Consider the following 21,609-nt stretch of genomic DNA (forward strand, 5'->3'; position numbering starts at 1 on the left):
GGTTAAGAAATAGAATTCTGCTTGTTCCTTGGAAGGCCTTCATGCTGACCCCATTATAGCCCTGCTGTCCTGAATTCTGTCAGTCAAACCTCCTTTTCTGAGAGTTTTACCTTCTCTGTATGTCTCCCAAACCAGGTACTGCTAATATAAAAAACATTTTTCTGTATTTACTCTGCTGTGACTTGCTCCTTGTGCTCCATGTTGTCTTTGAGACTTGGAGACAGGGATGCACACAGTTATCATTTGTATTTTCTCTGCTCGGTAGTTTCCTATTGGGTGAGTCTATCACACTTTATCCAGTCTCCTCCTGGTGACTTCTGGTTGATTCCATTGGGCTGCTGTGACAATGGGGCTGCTGTGGGTGTTCCTGTGTGTAGACAGAAGCTCCTTGTGGGGGATTCTTCAGACTGGCATTGCTGGGTGAGGGGCCAGCAAATATTCAACTAATCTGATGCCAGGAGAGGTTGTATTAGTTCAGCCTTCCAGCAGCGGGTGAGGACTGCTTCAGTCTTCAGATGTTGTTTTGACAGGGCCCAGGGTGATGAGGGGACTACAGGAGTGGATGCTGGCATCCCTGCTAGCCATCAGAGGCCAGGCCTCACCAGGGTGGACCTTAGTTGGGCATATAGGCCTGAGACTCTAGGCCTAGGAACTAGCTAGTGTTTCCTCAGATGCCTCCCATGAGTAGCACAGCACTGAGGACACAGATTGACTGGCCCCTGGAGACTCAAGCTAGGCAAACCTACCCCAAAAGGATAGCCCAAGGGCTCCAGGTGGCCTGGAAGCAGGAGGGGTGACCATTGGGTGGTTTCAGGTGGGACACTCATAAAACAACCCTCACCACCATGAATTCCACCTGCCTCCCTCAAGCAAAGAGAGGCAGCCTCTCCCTTGGGCAAGGGTTGAATTTTGTCTCCAGCCCCCTGCCTCTCCACACTTTTGTTGACATGCTTCGAAACAAGTTTACTGAAGACCCTCAGGCTCTGTGTTTGGAATATTCACATCCTGTTGTTTAAGCCCCTTAACCAGTCTGTGAGGCAGGTACCATGATCCCTGACTTCAGAGGAAGAGACAGAGGTTCCAAAAGGTTAAGCAGTTACCCAGGGAATATTAGATCAGGGAGACCAAGTGAGAGACAAGGCGAGGAGTCTTTGGCAACAGTTCCTTTTGTGGTTAAAAACAGCTGAATAGAGACATCTAGCTGTGAATGAGTAACTTGCCTTAGACCAAACCTTCCACCCAGAACAACCATCAAAGATAGAAAAATTAAAAAACAAAACAGACACATGACGATTGAGCTTATAGAGTTATTCTGCATGTAGAGAAGCGTTATTTCTGTTCTGGGCCTATCTACCCCAGCCACAGCATGGTGTTCGTCCACAACAACTGCAAGGTGTTCAGATTCTTTAAATCTGAATGTCATAAAAACTTTATAAAGAAGCGCAATCCTCACAAGGTCAGGTGGACTAAAGCCTTCCGTAAGGCAGCTGGTAAAAAGCTTAGGGTAGGTAATTCATTTGAATTTGAAAAACATAGAAATGGACCAGTCAAATACCAGCAAGGGCTGTGGAATAAAACTATTGATGCAGTGAAGAGAGTTGAAGAGATCAAACAGAAACACCAAGCTAAATTTATAATGAACAGATTTGAAAAAAAAAAAGAACTACCAAAAGTTCAGGACATCAGGGAAATCAAACAAAATATCCATCTCACCTGGGCTCCTCTTGCAGGCAAAGGAAGGCAGCTGGAATTAAAAGGATGTGGACATGGAAGATAGTTCTTAAAAATCTCACTCCCTGTAACGATTTCTACAAGTGCATTTGAAAATCTCCTTTGGAGACTTAGGACTTCTAAATTATCAACTTATATTTTACATCAGGTCACTCAAATGAAAGGTAATTAAAAGTATGTCTCTACTACATTGCCATTTGCAAAATGTTAGATATTTTGGATGTTAGATTGTATCTCAAACCTTCACTGATCAGTTGAGATGAAAATTATGAAAATTCCTCTTATCAATACAGAAGCAAGTTGTGGACACAAAATGATCATGCCATTTAGATAATGGCAGTAGGCAACATTTATGTAATAACTAATGATAAAAATTCATGGCTAGTGATAATATAAAAAAAAGTCTCCTTTGCAGTAAAAAAAAAAAAAAACAGAAAAATAGATGTGTATAGGTATCAGAGAGACTAAGACAGCTAGGACTTGAGGGGCCAGGATCCTGGCAAGAAGGACCCCACATTTCAAACATGTCCCGTCCATGTCTGGAACCTATATGGTTCCCAGGTATGTGATTCTTTCCTTTGTAGCCTGGACCCTGGAGCCAGACAGCTTGGGTTCAAATTCCCTGCTCTTCCACTTTGTATCTGTGTCACCTGGGCCAGCTACCCTTCCATGCCTCAGTATCTTCCTCCATACAATTTTTACCACCTATTTAATGGCATGTTTTTTGCATTTTTGTCTTTTCCACTGTTTAAAATAGCCCCCGAGAATTGCACCACACCGCTAGTGTCTAGTGTTCCTAAGCATGGGAAGGCTGTGATGTACCTTACTAAAGAAACACGTGTGTTAGATAAGCTTCATTCAGGCATGAGCTACAGTGCTGTTGGCCCTTAACTCAATATTAATGAATCAACAATATATATTAAACAAAGTGTCTTAAAACAGAAACACACGTAAAACAAGTTATTGATTAATTGGTGAAATTGTGACCAGAGGCTTACAGACACCTAACCTCATATTTCCCTTAGGAGAAATCCACTAATCTAGTGTTTGTGGCAACTTCATAGACCGTCACTGCTGTAATGACCATTATAACCCTACTTCCCTCACAGGGTCATAATGGGGGTGAATGGAGTCCACATCTGTAAAGACTGAGAACAGTACTGGAATTGGGAGCTCCCTAGATGTGCAGTGGCCATAACTGTGATCATCACGGTGGCTCACTCTCATCTCTATAGCCACCCTCCTCGATCCTCCTGCTGTGCCCTGCACCCCCATAGCTCCTTGTCCGCTCACTTCTCAGCCCCATGCCCTCTGTCTCCCCCTTTCTGAGCTTGGCAATGCCTCTGATGGCTCAAGAGAATAACTGACAGCCTTTGACCCCGTCTCTTAGTGGCGACCAGAGTGACCTTTGGAGAACGTCACTACCAGCCTCTTCCAGCTTGGTGCCTTCCCAGGCAGCTGAGCGCCCTCAGTAGGCCTGTGGCCCCCCGCCTGCCTCCATCCCTCCCTGCCACCTCCACTCTGGCTGTACCACTTTTCTCTCCTTTAAGGGCTCCATCCCCTCCCACACAGCAGGACCTCTTCACCCCTTACTTGCCCTCCTCTAGCTGTTAACCTGTCTCTCTGGCTGGTCAGTAAGGCTGGCGGTAATCAACTCATCTCCTCAGAGCCTGGACGCTCAGCAATTATGTGTTAAAGGACATCAGCAGGTCACATTGTCTCCTGCAGATCATGTTAATAAGATCTGTCAGACAGCAGCCTGCAGTGAGAACCTCTCTTCTGCACACCAGCAGACTTCTGTCTCTTACAATTTGGTGTTGCCCGTTTCAATCAGATTCTAGGAGCTTGGCTGATGCTTCCCTGCCTCGCCAGTGCAAACCACATTTCCAACTAGCCCAGAGCAGTGCTGCCCAGGGCCCTCCTCCAGTGGTGGGTATGTTCTATGTCTGTGCCCGTGGCCACGTGAGGCCACAGGACCGGAAATGTGGCCAGTGCCACTGAGGAACTGACTTTGTACATTTTATTTTATTTCAGTAAATGTAAATTTAAATAGCTTCATGTGGCTGCTATAAGGACAGCACAGGCTTAGAGAGTGACCAGGAGAACACAGTATAATTCATTAAAAGAAGCTGAAAAGATTCCCTGAAAAACATTAACACAGTCCCTCTGGGATGTAGAAGTGGCAATAGTTAAACCATGCAATAGTGGACTGGAATATACTAAAAAATGATAATGCTATCTTTAACTTTGACTTTCAGAGTTTGAACCACCACTGCCTCCACCAGATTCTGAATGTCAAAAAGCAGAGTATCTGTTTGATGAATTTGAGGACAGCAGGAACTTTGGGCAACCCTGGGTAAGAAAAAGCACCTTCCATATTGAAGACCTCTTCCTCCTTCCTCTCCGTCCTCTCCTCCCTCCCTCTCTTACCATATAACATATGCACACAAACATACTTCCATTAGCTTTTATTTCTCATACTTCTCTTTCCTTTCTCTTTACCAAAAAAAAACACCTATCCCATATAAAACCTGTTTTCACCCTTAGCACCAGCACTGAAGCATCTTTCCACATCACAAACTATCCACCATATTACTTTTAATGAAATAGTGTTAAATTTTATGTTTGTACTATAATTCATTTAACCCATCCCCTACTGTTGGACATTTAGGTTGTTTCCAGTTTTGTACTTACTGTCTTTGGTATCTTAGTAGTTTGGGTAGGCCTAGCTTTTTTAACAAATAGACCCAAAACCTGTGATGGCTAAAGCCAGGCGTGGTTTGTGTCCCCTTCTCAGGTCAAGTGGCCATGCCTCTGTGAAAAATGATTCAGGGAACTGGGCTCCTCCTACCTTCCTGTCACCTGTCAGTACTTTACTGTCCTCTGGGTGGTTGAGGCTGGATCACCCTATCCAGGTTCCACTGTAAAAAGAGACGAGCACAGAAGGCCTGGAAGTGGCATTTGTCCCTCCCTCACATTTCAGTGGGAAGGACTTGGTCACACGACCCCAGCTAACTGCAGGGAGGTTGGGCCATACAGCCTAGTGGGTGTCCTGGGAGAAAAATGGGCTCTGGTGGAAAACTGCCAGGCACTGCTCCAGTCTCCACCCTGCCACTGCTGGCTCATGAACCCACCTTCCTTGCACACACACGCTGACCCCCAGGCCCAAGGCTGCAGCCACAGCTCCATGTGGTCACTCATCTACCTCAAAGGCCAAGATCTCCAGGTGACAAGCAGTGTCTCTCTCAGGTATAGGAATGGCTTCTCTGACACACGCAGAAATACACACATGGTAGCTGCTACAACATACAACAGCTGCCATTCAGAAAAGAGATGCCTCCCTGGCCCACAGCAGTGATGGAGCCCCCACCGAGCAGCACTGTTACTGCCTCTGCCCTGGCAGAGGGGGGCGCTCCTCCATGAAACCCTGGTTCCACCCCCAGGAGGTTCCAAAGGCTGTCTTTAGGCTCCGGTAGACCCTGGTAGGCCAGACCCATTTTTCTTTGGTAACAGGAGGCTTCTGACCTCTTTACTCCCAGACAGTCCCATTGCCAGGAACCCCATCCAAAGTTCTTCTCTGGATAGGAGCCTCAGCCTGTCTTACTTTTTACATCCTGGCCCCACTGCCCAGCTCTCTCAACCTAACAGCAGGTTGCCTAAAGTCATGTGGAACAGTAAGATCGGAGACCAGCCACACCCTCACCCTGGTTTCTGCAACAGGATCAGGTCCTCTTTTTTGGCTTCATGAGAGGCCTTGGTTGAACAAAGCCTTAGAGCCTCCCTTTGGCTTTTCTCCAATGTTCTGTTCTGGCCACTGTTCACATGCCAGCAGCAACAAGGAGCCACCCACAGGCAGGAACAGTGTAAGTGTCCCCAGAACTGCAGGCTCAGTGAGCACGCTGTTGGCATTCCACACTACCATAGGCAGCAGGATGGCAGAGGGCCTTGTGAGCTCCCGGTCTATGGTGTCTGTTCACTGGCCCTTCCACAGTCTCTGGGCTCATACCATGTCTGCACACTTGAGGGTTTTGTTTTGGTGGCACCATTTCCAGCTCCTCCCCACCCAGATTCTCTGCTACTGTCCCCTCGCCCCTGCAGGCAGTCTGAGGTGAGGTTAGCCTTGCGGAGGCACCAAGTCCAACTCCCTTCTTCACGGTCTAGTTCCAGCCCCTGGGAAGCCCACCTTTGTCCTGCCATGTGTAGGAGGAAAGCCCACATCTGCTGTGGCCCAACTGGTTCCTGTCAGGAAGCACCTGCCAAGCTCTTGATTTTGGACTTTATACCCAAGTCAGGTGTGTCTTTATGTTTCCCACGCTCCTCAAGACACATGTCAACTCCTTGTCCGGTTGTCCCCAGCTCTCTCTCCATTGGCTGTAACTGAGAGGAGGGAGAGGGAAATGTCCAGCACACACTACCAGGCCCAGCACTCTCTTTAAAGACCAGCCCCTCACCGTTTCCTGATCAGTCTGTAACCTTCCCTAGGCGTGGCAGTCATATGTCAGATCTTTATGTCTTGCATTCTTTGTCTAGCAGCCATTGGTGTCTCACTTTAGGCCTCTTAGAAACTGTCAGCTGATGACATCTGTTATACATCTTGTAACCTAAAGATATGTGGACACACAAGCTTGTACTAGGGTGTTTATTATAGCAATACTTTGTTATAATTCTCATACCATAATTATTCAACATTTTTAAATGTACCAAAAAATTCAACATGTAAAAATGTTCCAATCAGTGAATTTTCATATATTCACAAAGTTGTACAACTTTTACTTCTAATTCCAGGACATTTTTATTGCTCCACCAAGAAACCCCCTGCCCGTTAGCAATCATTCCCCATTCTTCCCTAACCTAATCTACCAGTTAGCAACCACTAATCTACTTCCTATCTCTTTGAATTTATAGTGATGTTTTAAAATTGAAAAATATGACATAAAAATTGTGTATTTTTCAATAAAAATGGGAAAATATGAAATATGTATACAAGAATGTCTCCAAGTCCTAAGTATACAGCTTGATAAATTTTCAAAAGCTAAACATCTCATCAAGAAATAGCTCAAGAAACAGAATGTTACACCAGCTCCCAAAGCAAGCCTCCTGCTTGCCCCTAGTTATCAACCCCTCCCTGCCCCATAATGATTTCCAATCATTATGGCTTAGTTTTGGCTGTTTTTTTTACTTTATATAAGCTGTGACATTGAATATATTTCTGTGTGGCTTCTTTCAGTCACCATTGTGTTTATGAAATTCATCCATCATTATATAACATATGTTATATTTATAAGCAGTTCTATTTTGCTCTATGGTATTCCATTGTATGAATATACCACAACTTAACTATTGTATTACTTATGCGTACTTGGGCGGTTTATAGTTGGGGGCTTTAAGGTACCTTTGCTGTGAACATTCTAGTATAGTGCGTGTCTTTTGATGAACCTAGGTATGCATTTCTGTTGCGTATATACCCAAGAGTGCATTTGATGGCATATGACTATTCAACTTCAGCAGATATGTCCCAACAAACTTGCCCAGTGTCCCATTTACTTGCCCATCAGCAGTATCTGAAAGTTCTGGATGCTTCACTTGCTAGTAAACTCTTGATATTATCTGTTTCTTTCATTTTAACCATTCTGGTGGTTTCTCATTATGATTTTTTTTATTTGTCTTTTCCTGAATATTAACAAAGTTGTGCACCTTTTCATATTTTCATATGTTCATTGGCCATCTCTTTGCTAATGAAATCTGTTCAAATATTTTATCCATTTTTCCATTGGGTTTTCTTTTTCTTACTGATTGGTAGGAGTTCTTCATATATTCGAGAAGTAAGTCCTTTTTCAGATAAATATAATGCACATATTTTCTCCCACTTTGTAATTTGCCCAACAAAAATTTTAATAACAAAAGCAATGAAAACAACTTCAAGGTCAGCTAAAGGAAACATGTTGAATAAATAACATAAAACACTACTATGAAAATGTGCTAATACATAATTTCCAAGACATGTTAAATGAAAACTGTAAGGTGCTTCATTCATATATTAAAAAGACTGTAAAACAGAGGAGACTATTATCACAGTTGACTTGGGGATGGGGATGGCCTCTTTGGGAAGGAAGGCTTACTTCTCTGTAAGCCCCTTTATGCCGTTTAAATTTTTACTCAATACATGTTAGCTATTTTCCATATTTTTAAAGTTTAAATAAAAACTAATTGATGTTAATAACATGGAGCAGTGTGGTAGTCATATATTTTTGGTTATTTCTGTGTCTCCTCAGCAACTCTCTGGATGAGACCACCTATGAAAGGCTGGCAGAAAAGACACTGGACTCCTTAGCAGAGTTTTTTGAAGACCTTGCAGACAAACCTTACACATTTGAAGACTATGATGTCTCCTTCGGGGTACCTCTTTGCTTATTTTCATTTTTCTGTTTTTCCCTAAGAATTTTATTTTCACTAAATTTATATTTCACTAAAATAAAGAATTCCCCTCTAGTACAGTGACAGCATCCAGCAGCTTGTGGTTATTGGTGGAACCAAAAGACTAGCGTTCATGTGCCAGCCTTGCTCTGCCAGGCTTGTGACCCTGTGACCTTGGGCAAGTCACTCAGCCTCTTTGAGCCTCATGTCTGCTCAGGTTCTCATGCTTCACTTGATACCCTTGAAGGTAAGTCAGGGAAGGACTTGGGCATGGGTTTGTCTAGCAAGATGCCTCTCATCCTGCAGGCTTGGGGACCACAGGACTAGACTGCTAGTCCTTACTCAGGGTAAGGTATTGCCAGGAGGTGTTCAGACCACACAGACCTGGGCCCTGCTTCTGGAGATTCTAGTGCCCTAGGTTAGAGTGCATTCCCAGGAAGCCTATTTTTTTTTTATAATCTTAAAAGGTTTATATATAAAGGATATATAATCTTACGAAGGTTTCACATGAGCAACATTATGGTTACTGCATTCACCCATATTATCAAGTCCCCACACACACCCCATTGCAGTTGCTGTCCATTAGCGTAGTAAGATATTATACAGTCACTACTTGTCTTCTCTGTGCTACACTGCCCAGGAAGCCTATTTTTAAAAGCTCACCCAGGGTACCCAAGATTCTGTTGGGTTCCTTGGGTCCCTCCTAGAGATTTTCATGTAATCGGTCTGGGCTGTGGGGTCTGGGGTTTTTTAAGTTTTTAAAATCACTCTCAGGTGATCCTAACGTACAGTTGGGGTGAGAACCAGGCCTGGGTGAAATTTGGGCCCCAGATCCTGCCAAGGAAGTGCTGTTGTGTATCAACTGGTCACCAGGTGGCAGACTTGAGCAAGGGTCAACCTTTCACTTGAGAATTTTGCTTAGGTCTTACTCAAGGGAGAGCTTTTTTTTTTTTGGCAGTAGGAGAAAATCCCCCACAGAGGTTAATACTCTTGACAATTAATTAATACCAGGAAATGTCATGAAGTGTGCATTTTTAATTAAAGCGTGGAATCATTTAGCACAACCAGCTGTCAGGCTAACGTAATAGAAATAATGTTGGATAATGCTGTAGAAGCCCTGGATACAACCAGCTGTCAGGCTAACGTAATAGAAATAATGTTGGATAATGCTGTAGAAGCCCTGGATAGAGAAGGGACTCCACCACGTGGAGCAGGCAACAGAACCTCAGAGAAAGTGTCCTGCCTGGTTGTAAGGACAGTGAGGGACTTGGCAGTAAAAGCAGGGGCACCAAGGCAGGGTCGAATGCCTTCCAGGTGTCCTCAGTGGTTGCTGCCAGCCCCAGAAAAAGCAGCCATGTGGGGCAGGGCTTCAGAAGTGCGTACAGCCGACCTCAGAAGGCAGAGCTACTCAGGGCCACTGCAGATGGGCCTCCCCAGCTTGGCCATCTGTGGTGGTGAGAGCCGGAGCAGTTACAGGTCTCCTCAACCCCAGCCTCCCTACCGGGAGCTGCGCTAGACAGAAACCACATCTCAGGCTGAACTCTGCCAAACATGCCCACATTTACTACCGTGCCACAGAAGCAGTTACACACCCCCGTCCTTACAGGCTTAGTGAAGCCCCAGCCTGACTAAAGCACTTTGTGTGAATGTTTCATTGGAAACAAAGGTACCAGTATTCTAGCAGCTCGATGCGGTCACTGAGTCAGGCTACCAAAGCTCCTGTGCAGTGGTGGGTCACAGGACCTTAGCTGGATCCTACCCCAAGTGTCTCTCTGAAGAGTCAGCTGGCCGCTGGGCCTTCCAGACTCTGTGCTTACTCCTGCTTGGGAAGAGGCTGCTGTTATTTGTCTAGCCGATCCATATACCTTGAGCATCATTCTACTCATGAGGGAAAAACTGTTGCTAACAACTCATTTGCCAATTAGGAAATTCTCTAGTGTGGATGTAGAAACCAAAGCCAGCAGTAGCTCCTCTGTAGTTTGGACTTCTGATTAACTACTTTGCAATGCTGCCCACCCCAAGGTGTGAATTCCTGCTTAGAGTCCTGTAGGAGCTAACGTGTGTGTTCCATATAGAAATCAGCTGTAAGTACATTATCTGCAATAGAACACCTGGAACACTATTATCAGTGTTTCATAGGAGTGCAGTCTTGCCCTGCCCTCAGGGTCCCCTTGGATGTTTCCTCCCCTGTGAAGCCCTCCTTCTTGCTCCAGGCAGATATCACCCTTCCTTCCTTGCCCAGCACTCTAAGGATCGTTCTGGGGAGTACTGATCACCCTGTGTTATCACTATTGACACATCAGCTCCCAGGGCTAGACTGAGCTCCTTGGCCTCCAGGACACTGTCCATCCTTGGTGTCCCAAGGCCTGGAACATTGCTAAATATACAGTAGGGGCTTAATAGATGTTGATTCACTACATCAACACAATGGAGCTCAGTACCTTTCCAAAACACACCTTAATTGATGCCACTCGGCATCACAGATGTTTATCAACTTGCTCCTGGCCAGATAGATATATGAAAGCTGCTGGCGTCCAGATACACCCAAGACCACATTTGTTCTGCTTTGTCCCTGTGGAGTGGGAGGTGGAAGAGGCTTCTTGGCTGTGTGTGCTTATCCCATCAAATATGTAGCTAATGTTGGAAGTCAGTGTCAGGGTCAGGCCTCATCCCTTACAGGCACTACCGTCAGAGGGGACTGCCTGCCAGAGCAGTTGTCACTAGGCAACTGCAGAGTCTCTGCACTGGAACCAGCAAAATCCAGACACTGAGAAGCATCTCACTAGCTGAAGAGTTACCTCCAAGCCACCTTCCTTTTTTTCCCCTGCCCTCTTGGATATTTTATTTAGAATCTGCTTGCTGCTATGTTCTTCATTCACTAAGTTGTCAGCATTTTACTTCCACAAAGCAAGGTTTCTTAACCTTTCCTGGGTTGGCAACCCTGTAAGAATGTGGCTGCTGTAGACCCTCTTGAGAAAAACTTCTCCACATACCTATGAATACAACTTCAGCTTCAGGGGGGCTGTTTGCAGACCCCTGAGGACCACCTCTGGCCCCAGATTACAGATATTTGCACAGAAGCAGCATTTTATTGGATATGGAGACAAAGGTTCTGGCTCCACATCCAGTGTTTGTATTTTTTTTTCCTAAGGGTCCTTAATTATCTAACTTCTGTGAGTGGCAGGTTCTTCAGCTGTGAAGGTGACATTCCATTATTTCTCCAGGTTTACATGAGGATTAAATATTTTTAAGTGTTTCACGTTCATTAGTCTGATTTTCTTAAGGGGAAGTCAGTGTCTGTTTTTGGACTGTGGGAAGCCACACATATATGACATCCCCTGACTCAACAGGCTATCCCATGTATGTTTCTGCAAATGAGGTGGTGACAACAGAGATTGCTGTTTTTGCTCCCACATTGTGTAGGGTTGATATAGACTGGTGGCAATGACTACACCTGTGGCCAGGATCTGTTCTGACTGGTTAGTGCTGTGTCTCAGCAGCTACTAAATATTTTGCTATCTCTCCACTTCCCCTCCCGTCCCCTGCATTTAAGTCTGCCCACACTCCCAAAACAGTCTCAGATTGCTCATTAATACCAGTAACCAAAACGCCCTCTTCATCTGGTCTCCTTATAGACAGCTCCCAAAGCAAGAACTCCTGGTGAACCAGTAAGGCAGTCAGGTTCCCTCCTCCGCTCGCCACCTCCCTTTGGAAACTGCTTCAGGCTCCAGGGGAACTAATTATGTCCAATGTACTGGAAGTGGGGGTGGTTGAGTGTGGAGACTTTCTGCCTTGCGTCACTTGCCCTTAACTTTGGCTCATGTTATCACAGTGCCTGGTCATCATTGGCCTGTTCATGCACCCATTAAGTGTATTTTTGCATCAACCAGTATTTTGCACAAAGAATGGATGTGTTAGACACTGAAGATGCTAGGATCTGCTCTCAAGGTGCTTAAAGTAGTGGAAGGATGGTGGCAGGTGACCAGCAAATAAGCCAGCAGCTTGGATGCAGTGAGGAAAGTGCAGAGAGGCTGTGGGGACCCTGGTCCCTGCTGAGGGGTGTCAGGGTAATCTTCCCAGAGGTGCCTCAGCTGGGACCTGAAGTGGAATGAGTTGCTGGTCTTGTTTGGGGAGGGGATTCTGCAGAGAAGGTACCAGGCAGAGGAAACCACTTGGGGCCTGGGCATCTAGAAGGGCGCTCATGGTTGTTTTATTAATATGCTCTCTGTGAATGAGTGGCCTGTGCTCTAGGGTCACTCAAGACCTGGGGTTACTCAAGACCTGGGGTTGGGAAGCATTGATATTACCCTTCAGTGATTGTATCCACCATCCCGATGGGGTCCCCTGTTCTAAGGCTGTGATGAGGAGCTGGTGCCGAAACTCTGCACACCCATCCTGGCATTGTCTCTGAAGGAGGTGGCACAGATCTCCTGAGGAAACAGACATCCTTGATGAGATGCAGACCTCATATCTCTGCCCCATCCCCCGCCCTTGCCCCTGCAACTGCACCGGAGTGTAGGGTACAGTACACAGGGCTGCAAATAGGTCAAATTAGAAACAATCATGTCTTGATTCCCTGTGCCTGATTTCTCATGGGAAAATAAGCCATGAAAGTGTGTCAGGGAGGAGGAAGGAATTGGGAGTGGCTGCTAATGGGCATGGGGTTTGTTTCAGAGGTGATGGAAATAATCCAGAATCAGACAGAACGATGTTTGCATGCTTGATGAAAACACTTTGTGAAATGCTAAAAACCACTGAACTGTGCAGTTTTAAGACAGTTTTAAGTAAATGAAAGGCAGTCCTACCAAAACAGTGGGTTTCAGGAAAACAATTTTTGAAAAAACAAACTTATGTACACTGTGATTCTAGCCCTTTTAAGAAATGCATTTGAAAACTGGCAGCTGATACCTAGAGTGAGCAGCTCCTATCCCTGGTTAATGGAACTGAGAGAGCACACTTCCTGTCAATGGGAAGAGCTGCCTCTTGGGGACACAGACAGACCTGGATTGAAGATCAGCTGTGCCAATGGCAAAGTATTCTTTATTACTCTGTCTCTGTTTTCCTCATCTGCGAAATTGGAATAATGATTCCCACCTCTGATGTTTATAGTCATAGTGGAAACAGTTTTACACAAGGTGTCCAACACAGGTACTGAATTATAGTAGTTAATATTTTTATTGATGTTTTCATTTAATTTATACTATCTGTATTCCCGGTATCCATAATTTTTCATTTCTTTTTTAATCAGGAAAAAAAGTGCTGTTAAAAATATGACGCTGTGGAGTTCCCATCCCATGCATTTCAGTTATGTTATTATTGGTACTTCCTTCTGCCTTTTCTATAGCTCTTTGTTTTTACCAATCAAGCACAAAGCTATTCAGGACCCCTTGGTTGGCCAGGGGCTCTAGGAGGCACAGAGAAGGGCTGCAGTGTATCAGTGTATCTCTGTGGGTCATGCATGGGATGGGGGGACAGCAGAGGCTCCCTCTTGCTCACCAGCTCCAATAAAGGGTGCTTGGCTATATAGCTGTTTCTTTAATATCCTGTGCATGCTAAAGAGACCTCTGACCTTGGGAGTAAAGGGCTCCTTGTTAAAGCAGTGTTTTCAAATTTAAATGACCATTTCTTGAGCTAAGATGGACCAACCCCTCTTTTGACAAATTCAAGGCTCTTGTAAAGGGTGAGTGTCTGAAAAGCTTATGAGTGCTTGGGAAGGGTCTGAAAATAAAGACCCTAGTCTAGAGTGTCTGCCTTCTACCAGCAGAGCTGAAGCTATATTGCTCTTTTAAGACAAGCAAAGCAGTTGATTTGATTGCTTCCTTCTTCCTTGCCTTTCTCTGTTTTTCTCATTTTGGACTTGTCCTGTCCAGTGTTTGTGCGGATGTGGTACTCGGGTAGACTGCACTTTTTAACGACCTCTGGTGTGTTCTGGCTGGTAACCGAGGGAACCAGGGCAGCAGCCGGGGTACAGATCCTCCCGTTTGCCAGCTGTATACCTCAGACAAGCCACTTAACACATGGAGCTTCTGTTTGCTCACCTCAGAGAGTGGAATTACGGTAATTCTCATCTTGCCAGCATCACTGAGAAGGAGCAGAAGGACTGTGAGATACAAGTATTACTGTGATTAGTCAAAGGCTGATTCTGAGAGCAAGGTTTTTTCTGCAGATCTCCTATTTCTAAATACTAAATTAAAGACATCTCTTTATGGTGTATGTGCTCTACTTCTAGAAATGGAGAGTGTTGACATGCAACAAAATGTGAAGCAATTATTACAAAGTGATAACATTGTCTTGTTTTATTTTCCTCATATTTTCCACCTGATCCACCAGAGTGGTGTTTTAACAATTAAACTAGGTGGGGATCTAGGAACCTACGTGATCAACAAGCAGACTCCAAACAAGCAAATCTGGCTATCTTCGCCATCCAGGTATGTTTTGAGGTCAGAATATGTCATTCTTAAGCTTGTTTAAAATGTGACATTTATTTGAAATGGACTGTTTAACAGGTTTTGCCCTGGGGTGTCAGTATCTCTTATATTAAACTTTTTCTGACACTTCACAGCATGTCTCCTTCTCACTAAGAGAGTTTACTCTGGTGATATAACTTCTGTCTGGTGATAACTTGGCTGCTGTATGCAGATATGCAGATATTGGGGTGTTAATATCAGAAGCAAAAAGTGTAACTTTTCAGCACCTAGCCTAGACAGTTTTTCTCTATTAAGTCATTGCCAAGTGTTTAAAAAGCCACTTACTTTTGATATTGAAGCATCTGAACAATTTGCACTTTGTCTTGCAAGCAAGTTAACATTTCACCTCTAGTGTGTTTTGAGCATATCAGCTAAAAGTTTAATTCCATTTGCAGAACTGGGCTGTGTGCTCTGTGGAGGTGAGAGAGCATTTTAAGCTGCTACTTCCGAACATGTAATCCCCCTGCCTTTTCCATTGATGTGCTTTCAAACTAGCAGAATAAAAGATTGTGTTGGAGACTACCTGCACTGTGTCTCAAGGCCTGAGAAACCATGCAGGGGGAGAGGATCCCTCATCCATCCAGCTGCTGCTGAAGTATTTGTAAGAAAGTGAAAGAGAGACACTCACAAAACGCTCTCAGGCTGATGTTCCTGGGCCACCCATTAGCACTTCCAGAGAGAACATATTGGCTGTGAACTGGGAAGGGCCCAACTATAACCAGAGCAAGCCTGGAATTCTTTGAAAGCCCAATGGTATTTGCATTAAAAAAAAAAAATCACAACTCTTCCCCTTCCCCCATGTTGACATCACTTTTAAGCAGTTAAAATTACACTGCTTACTGTGCTGTGATGTATAATTAGTTGTTCAGAAGAAGCATATGCCTCCTTCATCCCAGCCTCATCTAGAAAGTATATTATGGTTCAACAAAAACAACTCCAGAAATCACTGTCATTTCTAGCAAGGCCCTATTCACATATCATATTGCTTTTTAGACCCAGTTAGCTTACTTGAAGTTAGTGGTTTGCCCTGCCTGGGCCAAATAGCCTATTCTCTCAGGCCTCAAACAGCTGTCCTGACCTAACCATGGCCATGCATGAGGACTGCAGATTTTTATCCTTCATCTCCAGAGGAACCTGTCCAAGAAGCTGGGTGGATCAGCTCAGATCCAGCCATCACCTTGGGGGACTGGTGGATTTGTAAATACCAGGCAGGGCACCAGAACCAGCTGTGGTGGCCCCACTAACAGAATTCCCTCTACATTGCGCCTGTAGACTGAAAAAGTCCATATTGTATTTGGACACACCTACCAGCAATAAGATTGTACCTCAGGCATGTTTAATCTGTAGCATGATGGGAATGTGGAAGTAAAATCTGCCAAGCAAGGAGATAAAAGACCTGTACTCTGAAAACTTAAGACATTGATGAAAGAAACTGAAGATGACACAAATAAATGGAAAGATATTCCATGATCATAGATAGGAAGAATTAATATTGTCGAAATGGCCATGCTACCCAAAGCACTTTACAGATTCAGTGCAATCAATCCCTATCAAAATACAAGTGGCATTTTTCACTAAACTAAAAAAAATAATCCCAACATTTGTATGGAACCACAAAATACTCCAAATAGCCAAAGCAATCTTGAGAAAGAAGAACAAAGTTGGGGGTCTTACACTCCCTGATATCAAGTTATACTACCTACAAGCAAAACTTCTGAAGTGTCCTAAATTAAGTGACACAAGGGCCAGAGAATAAGGGAGAGAGACAAGACAAATTCATCAGTCAATAGCTGTGGAACAGAGCTAACCAGAAACTCCACGTTCCTGGATGAAGTCATTTCAACAATCATCTAGAGTGTCCTCTGGACCACCACATCCCCCTTGGCATGACCATGTCTGACCATCATCAACAACCAATCCATGAGCCTTCTCTCTGGACTAACTAGCTATTCCAGGACTTTCCTTATTTCACGTTAATTTGCCTTCCTTATCTGTAGCCCATGTGAACTTGAAGAACTTTCTTTCCTTAAAGCCTCATAAATGTGCCCTGTTTCTTGAGTTAAGCAGGCAAGTTGTTCCTGTTAACTGGCTGTGAAGCAGAAATTTCCTGTCGCAGGACTTAGTCCTTCTAGTTGCATCTGTAATGGCTCAATAAATTATTTTATTTCAGAGATCTCTTGGTTTCTAGAGTTTTTGATTTGTCACTACAAAGCTATAGTGATTAAAACACTATGGCACTGGCACAAAAATAGATACATGGATCAGTGGAACAGTGGAAATAAAACCCTGCATATATGGTCAGTTAATATATGACAGAGGAGACAAGGATATACAGTGGGGAAAAGACAGCCTCTTCAGTAAATGGTGCTGGAAAAACTGGACAGCTACATGCAAGGTAATGAAACTGGATCACTGTCTAACACATACACAAACTCAAAATAGATCAAAGACCTAAATGTAAAACATGAAACTATAAAACTCTTAGAAGAAAACGTAGGCAAAAATCTCTTGAACATAAACATGAGCAATTTTTTACTGGACACATCTCCTCTGGCAAGGGAAACAAAATGCATAATGAACAAGTGGGACTACATCAATCTAAAAAGCTTCTGTACAGCAAAGGACACCATCAGCAGAACAAAAAGGCAGCCTATAGTATGGGAGAATATATTTGTAAATGATTTATCTGGTAAGGGGTTAACATCCAAAATATATAAAGAACTCATATGCCTCAACACCAAAAAAAAACCCAATTTAAAAAATGGGTGGAGGACCTGAACAGACATTTTCCAAAAAAAATACAGATCACCAAAAAGCACATGAAAAGATGCCCCACATTGCTAATTAGTAGGGAAATGCAAATCAAAACCACAATGAGATAACTCCTCACACCAGTCAGAGTAGCCACTACACAAAAGAAGAAATAACAAGGGTTGTTTAGGACATGGAGAAAAGGGAACCCTCCTACACTGTTGGTGGCAGTGTCAGTCAGTGCAGCCACTGTGGAAAGCAGTATGGAAGGTCTTCAAAAAACTAAAAATAGAAATATCATACAACCCAGTAATTCCACTTATAGGAATTTACTCAAAGAAAACAAAATCACTGATTCGAAAAGATATATGCACCCCTATGTTTATCTCCTCATTATAGCCAAGATATGGAAGCAACTTAAATATCCATCAATAGATGAGTGGATGAAGAAGATGTAGTACATATACACAATGGAATATTACTCAGCCATTAAAAAAGAAAATCCTGCCATTTGCAACAACATGGATGGATCCAAAGGGTACTAAGTGAAGTAAGCCAGGTGGAGAAAGACAAATGCTATATAATATCACTTATTTGTGGAATATAAAAGCAAAACAAAATGATCAAAATAGCTGTAGATTCATAGACACTAAGAATGGACTGGTGGTTACCATGGGGGAGAGGATGAGGTGGGTGGGTAGGTAGTATAAAAGGGATAAAGTGATGCAAAAATTCTCAATCATAATATAAGTTGGTCTCGGGGATGGAGGTACAGCATGGAGAATATAGTCAATGATTCTGTAACATCTTCCTATGTTGACATAGTAACTGCACTAGTGGTGGTGAGGATTTATTAATTTGGGTAACTGTTGAACCACTGTGTGTATACTTAAAACCAATGTAAGATTCTTATCAATGATACTTCAATAAAAAAATTAAATAGCCAATAAGAACCACAACAAAATAAAACGGAAAGAAAAAAGAAAAACAAAAGATCAGAATGTGATACATGGAGACTCATCAATAGGGTCAACGTGTTTTCAGGTCTTGAGAATTGTTATGATTTGTGCCAGAGGATAAGTTATGTAATTATTCCTAAATAAACTCGGAGACAAGAAGTCAAATATATGCCTCAATAAGAATTACTCCAGTCAATTTCTTGCTGCAACATCTGTGGAATCAGTTTCTTATAAAGGCTGTCCTCACGGACTGTGTGTTTACTCTGTCTTACAGTGGACCCAAGCGTTATGACTGGACTGGGAAAAACTGGGTGTACTCCCACGACGGTGTATCCCTCCACGAGCTGCTGGCTACAGAGCTGACTGAAGCCCTGAAAACCAAATTGGACTTATCCTCTCTGGCCTATTCTGGAAAAGGCACTTGATGACCAGCCCAATTCTGAAGGCATTAAAAGCTGTAAAGCCAAGACCCGAGTTTCATTCTGCAGCTGAGTGTCTAGTTTTTTCTATTCCTCCTGTTGAGGACAGTCGCACTGTATGTAACAGCTCTGTGAAAGGAATACATTGCCTCCTCCAACCCCCAAGTTCAGATTTTTAATTTCCAGAGTTTTTTGGATTGTCCAGTTTTCTTCCTCACATTGATATCCCTTATCTTAAATGATGTCCATATATTATACCTTTTTATATATCATTACAACACAAAAATAATACCAAGGAAAAATTGCAGGAAGAGAAATGAATTGATTTCTCTGTTCATTCTTTGGAGGACTTACTGCAAAAACTACATGAAAAGCAGCTTGCCGACCTCCCCATTCTCTCTCAAAATGAGACTCACTGAAGAGTAGCCTGTAAATGTTCTCACACCTCTTGAAAACGTAAACATTTTCTAAGCCCTTTATATTGAAGTGTCAGTGACAGTTCGGAAATCCCCAGCCCGAATCCCCAGTCTCTGTGCTTTCTGTCTGCCAGAGAGTGGCCTGCATGGAGTAACTCAGGGATATGTGATGTCCATTCTAACATATATACAGATATATGTATAAAACACATTTAAGTATATGTGTGTGTAGTATTTGGAGGATTTAAGTAATTTAAGCATCAGTATAGAATTAGCTGCTGCAACACAGGCCTGAGAAATGCAAAAAATCTCCGAAAGACAAGAGGGACCAAAAAACACCTGTGTAAGTTCAATGAATATGTTAGGGGAGGTGTTGTGTATTTTCCTAAGTTCTTGTTCCCACCGCAACAAAGAATTGAAGGGCAGAGACACAGTAATGAGGCAGAGTAAAAGTTTTATTTAAAGTTACTTAGAGAATAAGTGCAGACGACCTCAGGGAGGAAAGGCGCCCTGAGAGGTTTAAGCTTTATTTAAAGAGAGTAAGTGCACACTTGGAGAAAGGAGAGTGTGAGCTGCCTCACAGAAGAGGTGCACTGAAAGGCTGAGATAAAGTTTTAAGGCTGCATGCACTTAGGAAGTGCTGGGGACCTCAGAGAGAGGAGCACACTGAAAGGCTGGGAAAGAGTTTTATTAAAGTTACGCACTTAGAAAGTGCGGGTGACCTTAGAGAGAGGAGTACACTGAAAGGTTTAGGGTCTGGGGTTTTATAGACAATTGAAGATTTTCAGGAATGTGACACAGGGCCAGGTGTGGACCAGCCAAATTGTCCCAGAATGTTCATCTTTATTAAGACATAAAGTTTCTTCTTTTTTTAACTTAACACAAGAAATATATACTGCTTTGATTTCTCTCCAGGATATCAGCTTTTGTCTGGAAGCATATCAATCAAGACTGTTGGCCTTGCCTCCAAGGTGGGCTGAGCCACTATCCATTTGATTAAAATTCAATCTTAGCTTTAAGATAGAATTCTCCCTAAATAAGCTGGGCCTTTTAGCAGATGCTAAAGTAAATCTTACAATGGTATGTTCTAATTGATGCAGTGAAAACATAGGCTATGCTAAGATACTTTTCTTTATCTGGGAGTATTCTAACTTCTAGGCTAAGTTGCTCCTGGCCTTCTGAGCTTTCTATTTTTAACTGGTTAACTCTTTGAGTCCCTTTACTGGCCTTATTCTCTTTCCACCCCGCTCATGTCTGTTTTCCTGCCTAACAAATGTAGTATAATAAACTAGGTAATGGAGCTGAGGAGGTGCTTCGTAAATTGTGAAGGGCCACATAAATCAAAAGGTATTCGTGTTAATGAAAAAGAAGCCTGTTACTACATACACATGGCTCAGTTCAACCTTGTCTTATTAAAGACTTATTACTGACAAGCCTATGCAAATATGTACCAAAGGTTTTTGCAGTGACCAAAACCACATTCCATTATGGGAAATCTCTTTAACAATAGAACAATATAAACAAATGCTTGAATGAACATTTAAAATACTTCCTTTCCTTTCTTCAAAATAAAATTTTTTTTTGGTCCGGTGATCATTTTTAAGTGTGGTTAGTACCAGTGAGAAAATAAGTAAAACTCTGTGTGTGTGTGTGTGTATGTCTATCTCTTGCTTCTAATGAAGTTTCACTGTACCTCACTTCCTTAGAACTTGGATAAGTGGTGAATTCACTTGGGACACACAAAAAACATCAGAGGTATGTAATTGGGCTGCCATAACAGGAAAATGGAAGTTAGGGAATCTGCTCTTAGTACTTTCCCTGTAAGGCTGGCCCTTTACATACAGAATTCTAACTGATTTAATTATTTGGTTTCTGAGGCCCTGAGACATTCCATTCAAGACAGAAAAATGCCTGTAAGCACAAAAAGAAGAACCAGGGGGAGGAATAAAAATCTTGCCCTGGCAAGCAAACTGGAAAAGCCCCACAGTGTGGGGCCAGGAGCCCCCACACCTCGGACCCTGAGAGCATCAACACATTCATGTTATCATCCATGTTAAGGGTGACTTTCAGGAAAATATTGTAAATATTCACTGTAATATGTTAAAGGAAGCAAGAAAATGTGTAATAAAATTTCAGAAAAGTTTCTGTTCAGCTTCCTTGGGGGATAGGCCATCAGCCACTAGAAAATAAAAGCTATCCACAATGATTTATTTATCTCCTTCTGAAGATACAAAGCACCAGGGTATAGAAAAGAGAACCTGCAGTTTTTTAATCAAACCTCTAATGATTTAATCCAACGTGGTCACTGACTTGTGAAACTAGCCTCAGTTTTCTTCTCTGTGAAGTGAAGCTAGCTAACCTGTGGCACGTGGGCCTACATGCAGAGCACTCAGAACATGACAGATACTGTTACCCTATGTCCAGCATGATTTGATAATCAAACACCCCCCTA

General features: G+C 43.1%; 1 protein-coding gene across 4 annotated transcripts in view; it reads left to right on the forward strand.

Annotated features, from left to right (window-relative positions):
• PIP5K1B (phosphatidylinositol-4-phosphate 5-kinase type 1 beta) overlaps window positions 1-20,748 on the forward strand; it is a 360,505-nt gene extending 339,757 nt beyond the window's left edge. For 3 of the 4 annotated variants that reach the window (XM_036991204.2, XM_036991202.2, XM_073228623.1), the window contains 4 exons: window positions 3,990-4,087; window positions 8,004-8,127; window positions 14,476-14,573; window positions 18,597-20,748. In XM_036991204.2, the coding sequence (XP_036847099.1) occupies window positions 3,990-4,087; window positions 8,004-8,127; window positions 14,476-14,573; window positions 18,597-18,747 (471 nt within the window). In that variant the 3' untranslated portion in view covers window positions 18,748-20,748. Of the gene's footprint in view, window positions 1-3,989; window positions 4,088-8,003; window positions 8,128-14,475; window positions 14,574-15,007; window positions 16,772-18,596 lie in introns of those variants that run through there. The other variant, XM_036991203.2, reaches the window with a different exon arrangement.
• Window positions 20,749-21,609: the final 861 nt, after the last annotated feature.

This window comes from Manis javanica, chromosome 2, assembly GCF_040802235.1.
Source record: "Manis javanica isolate MJ-LG chromosome 2, MJ_LKY, whole genome shotgun sequence".
NCBI lineage: Eukaryota > Metazoa > Chordata > Mammalia > Pholidota > Manidae > Manis > Manis javanica.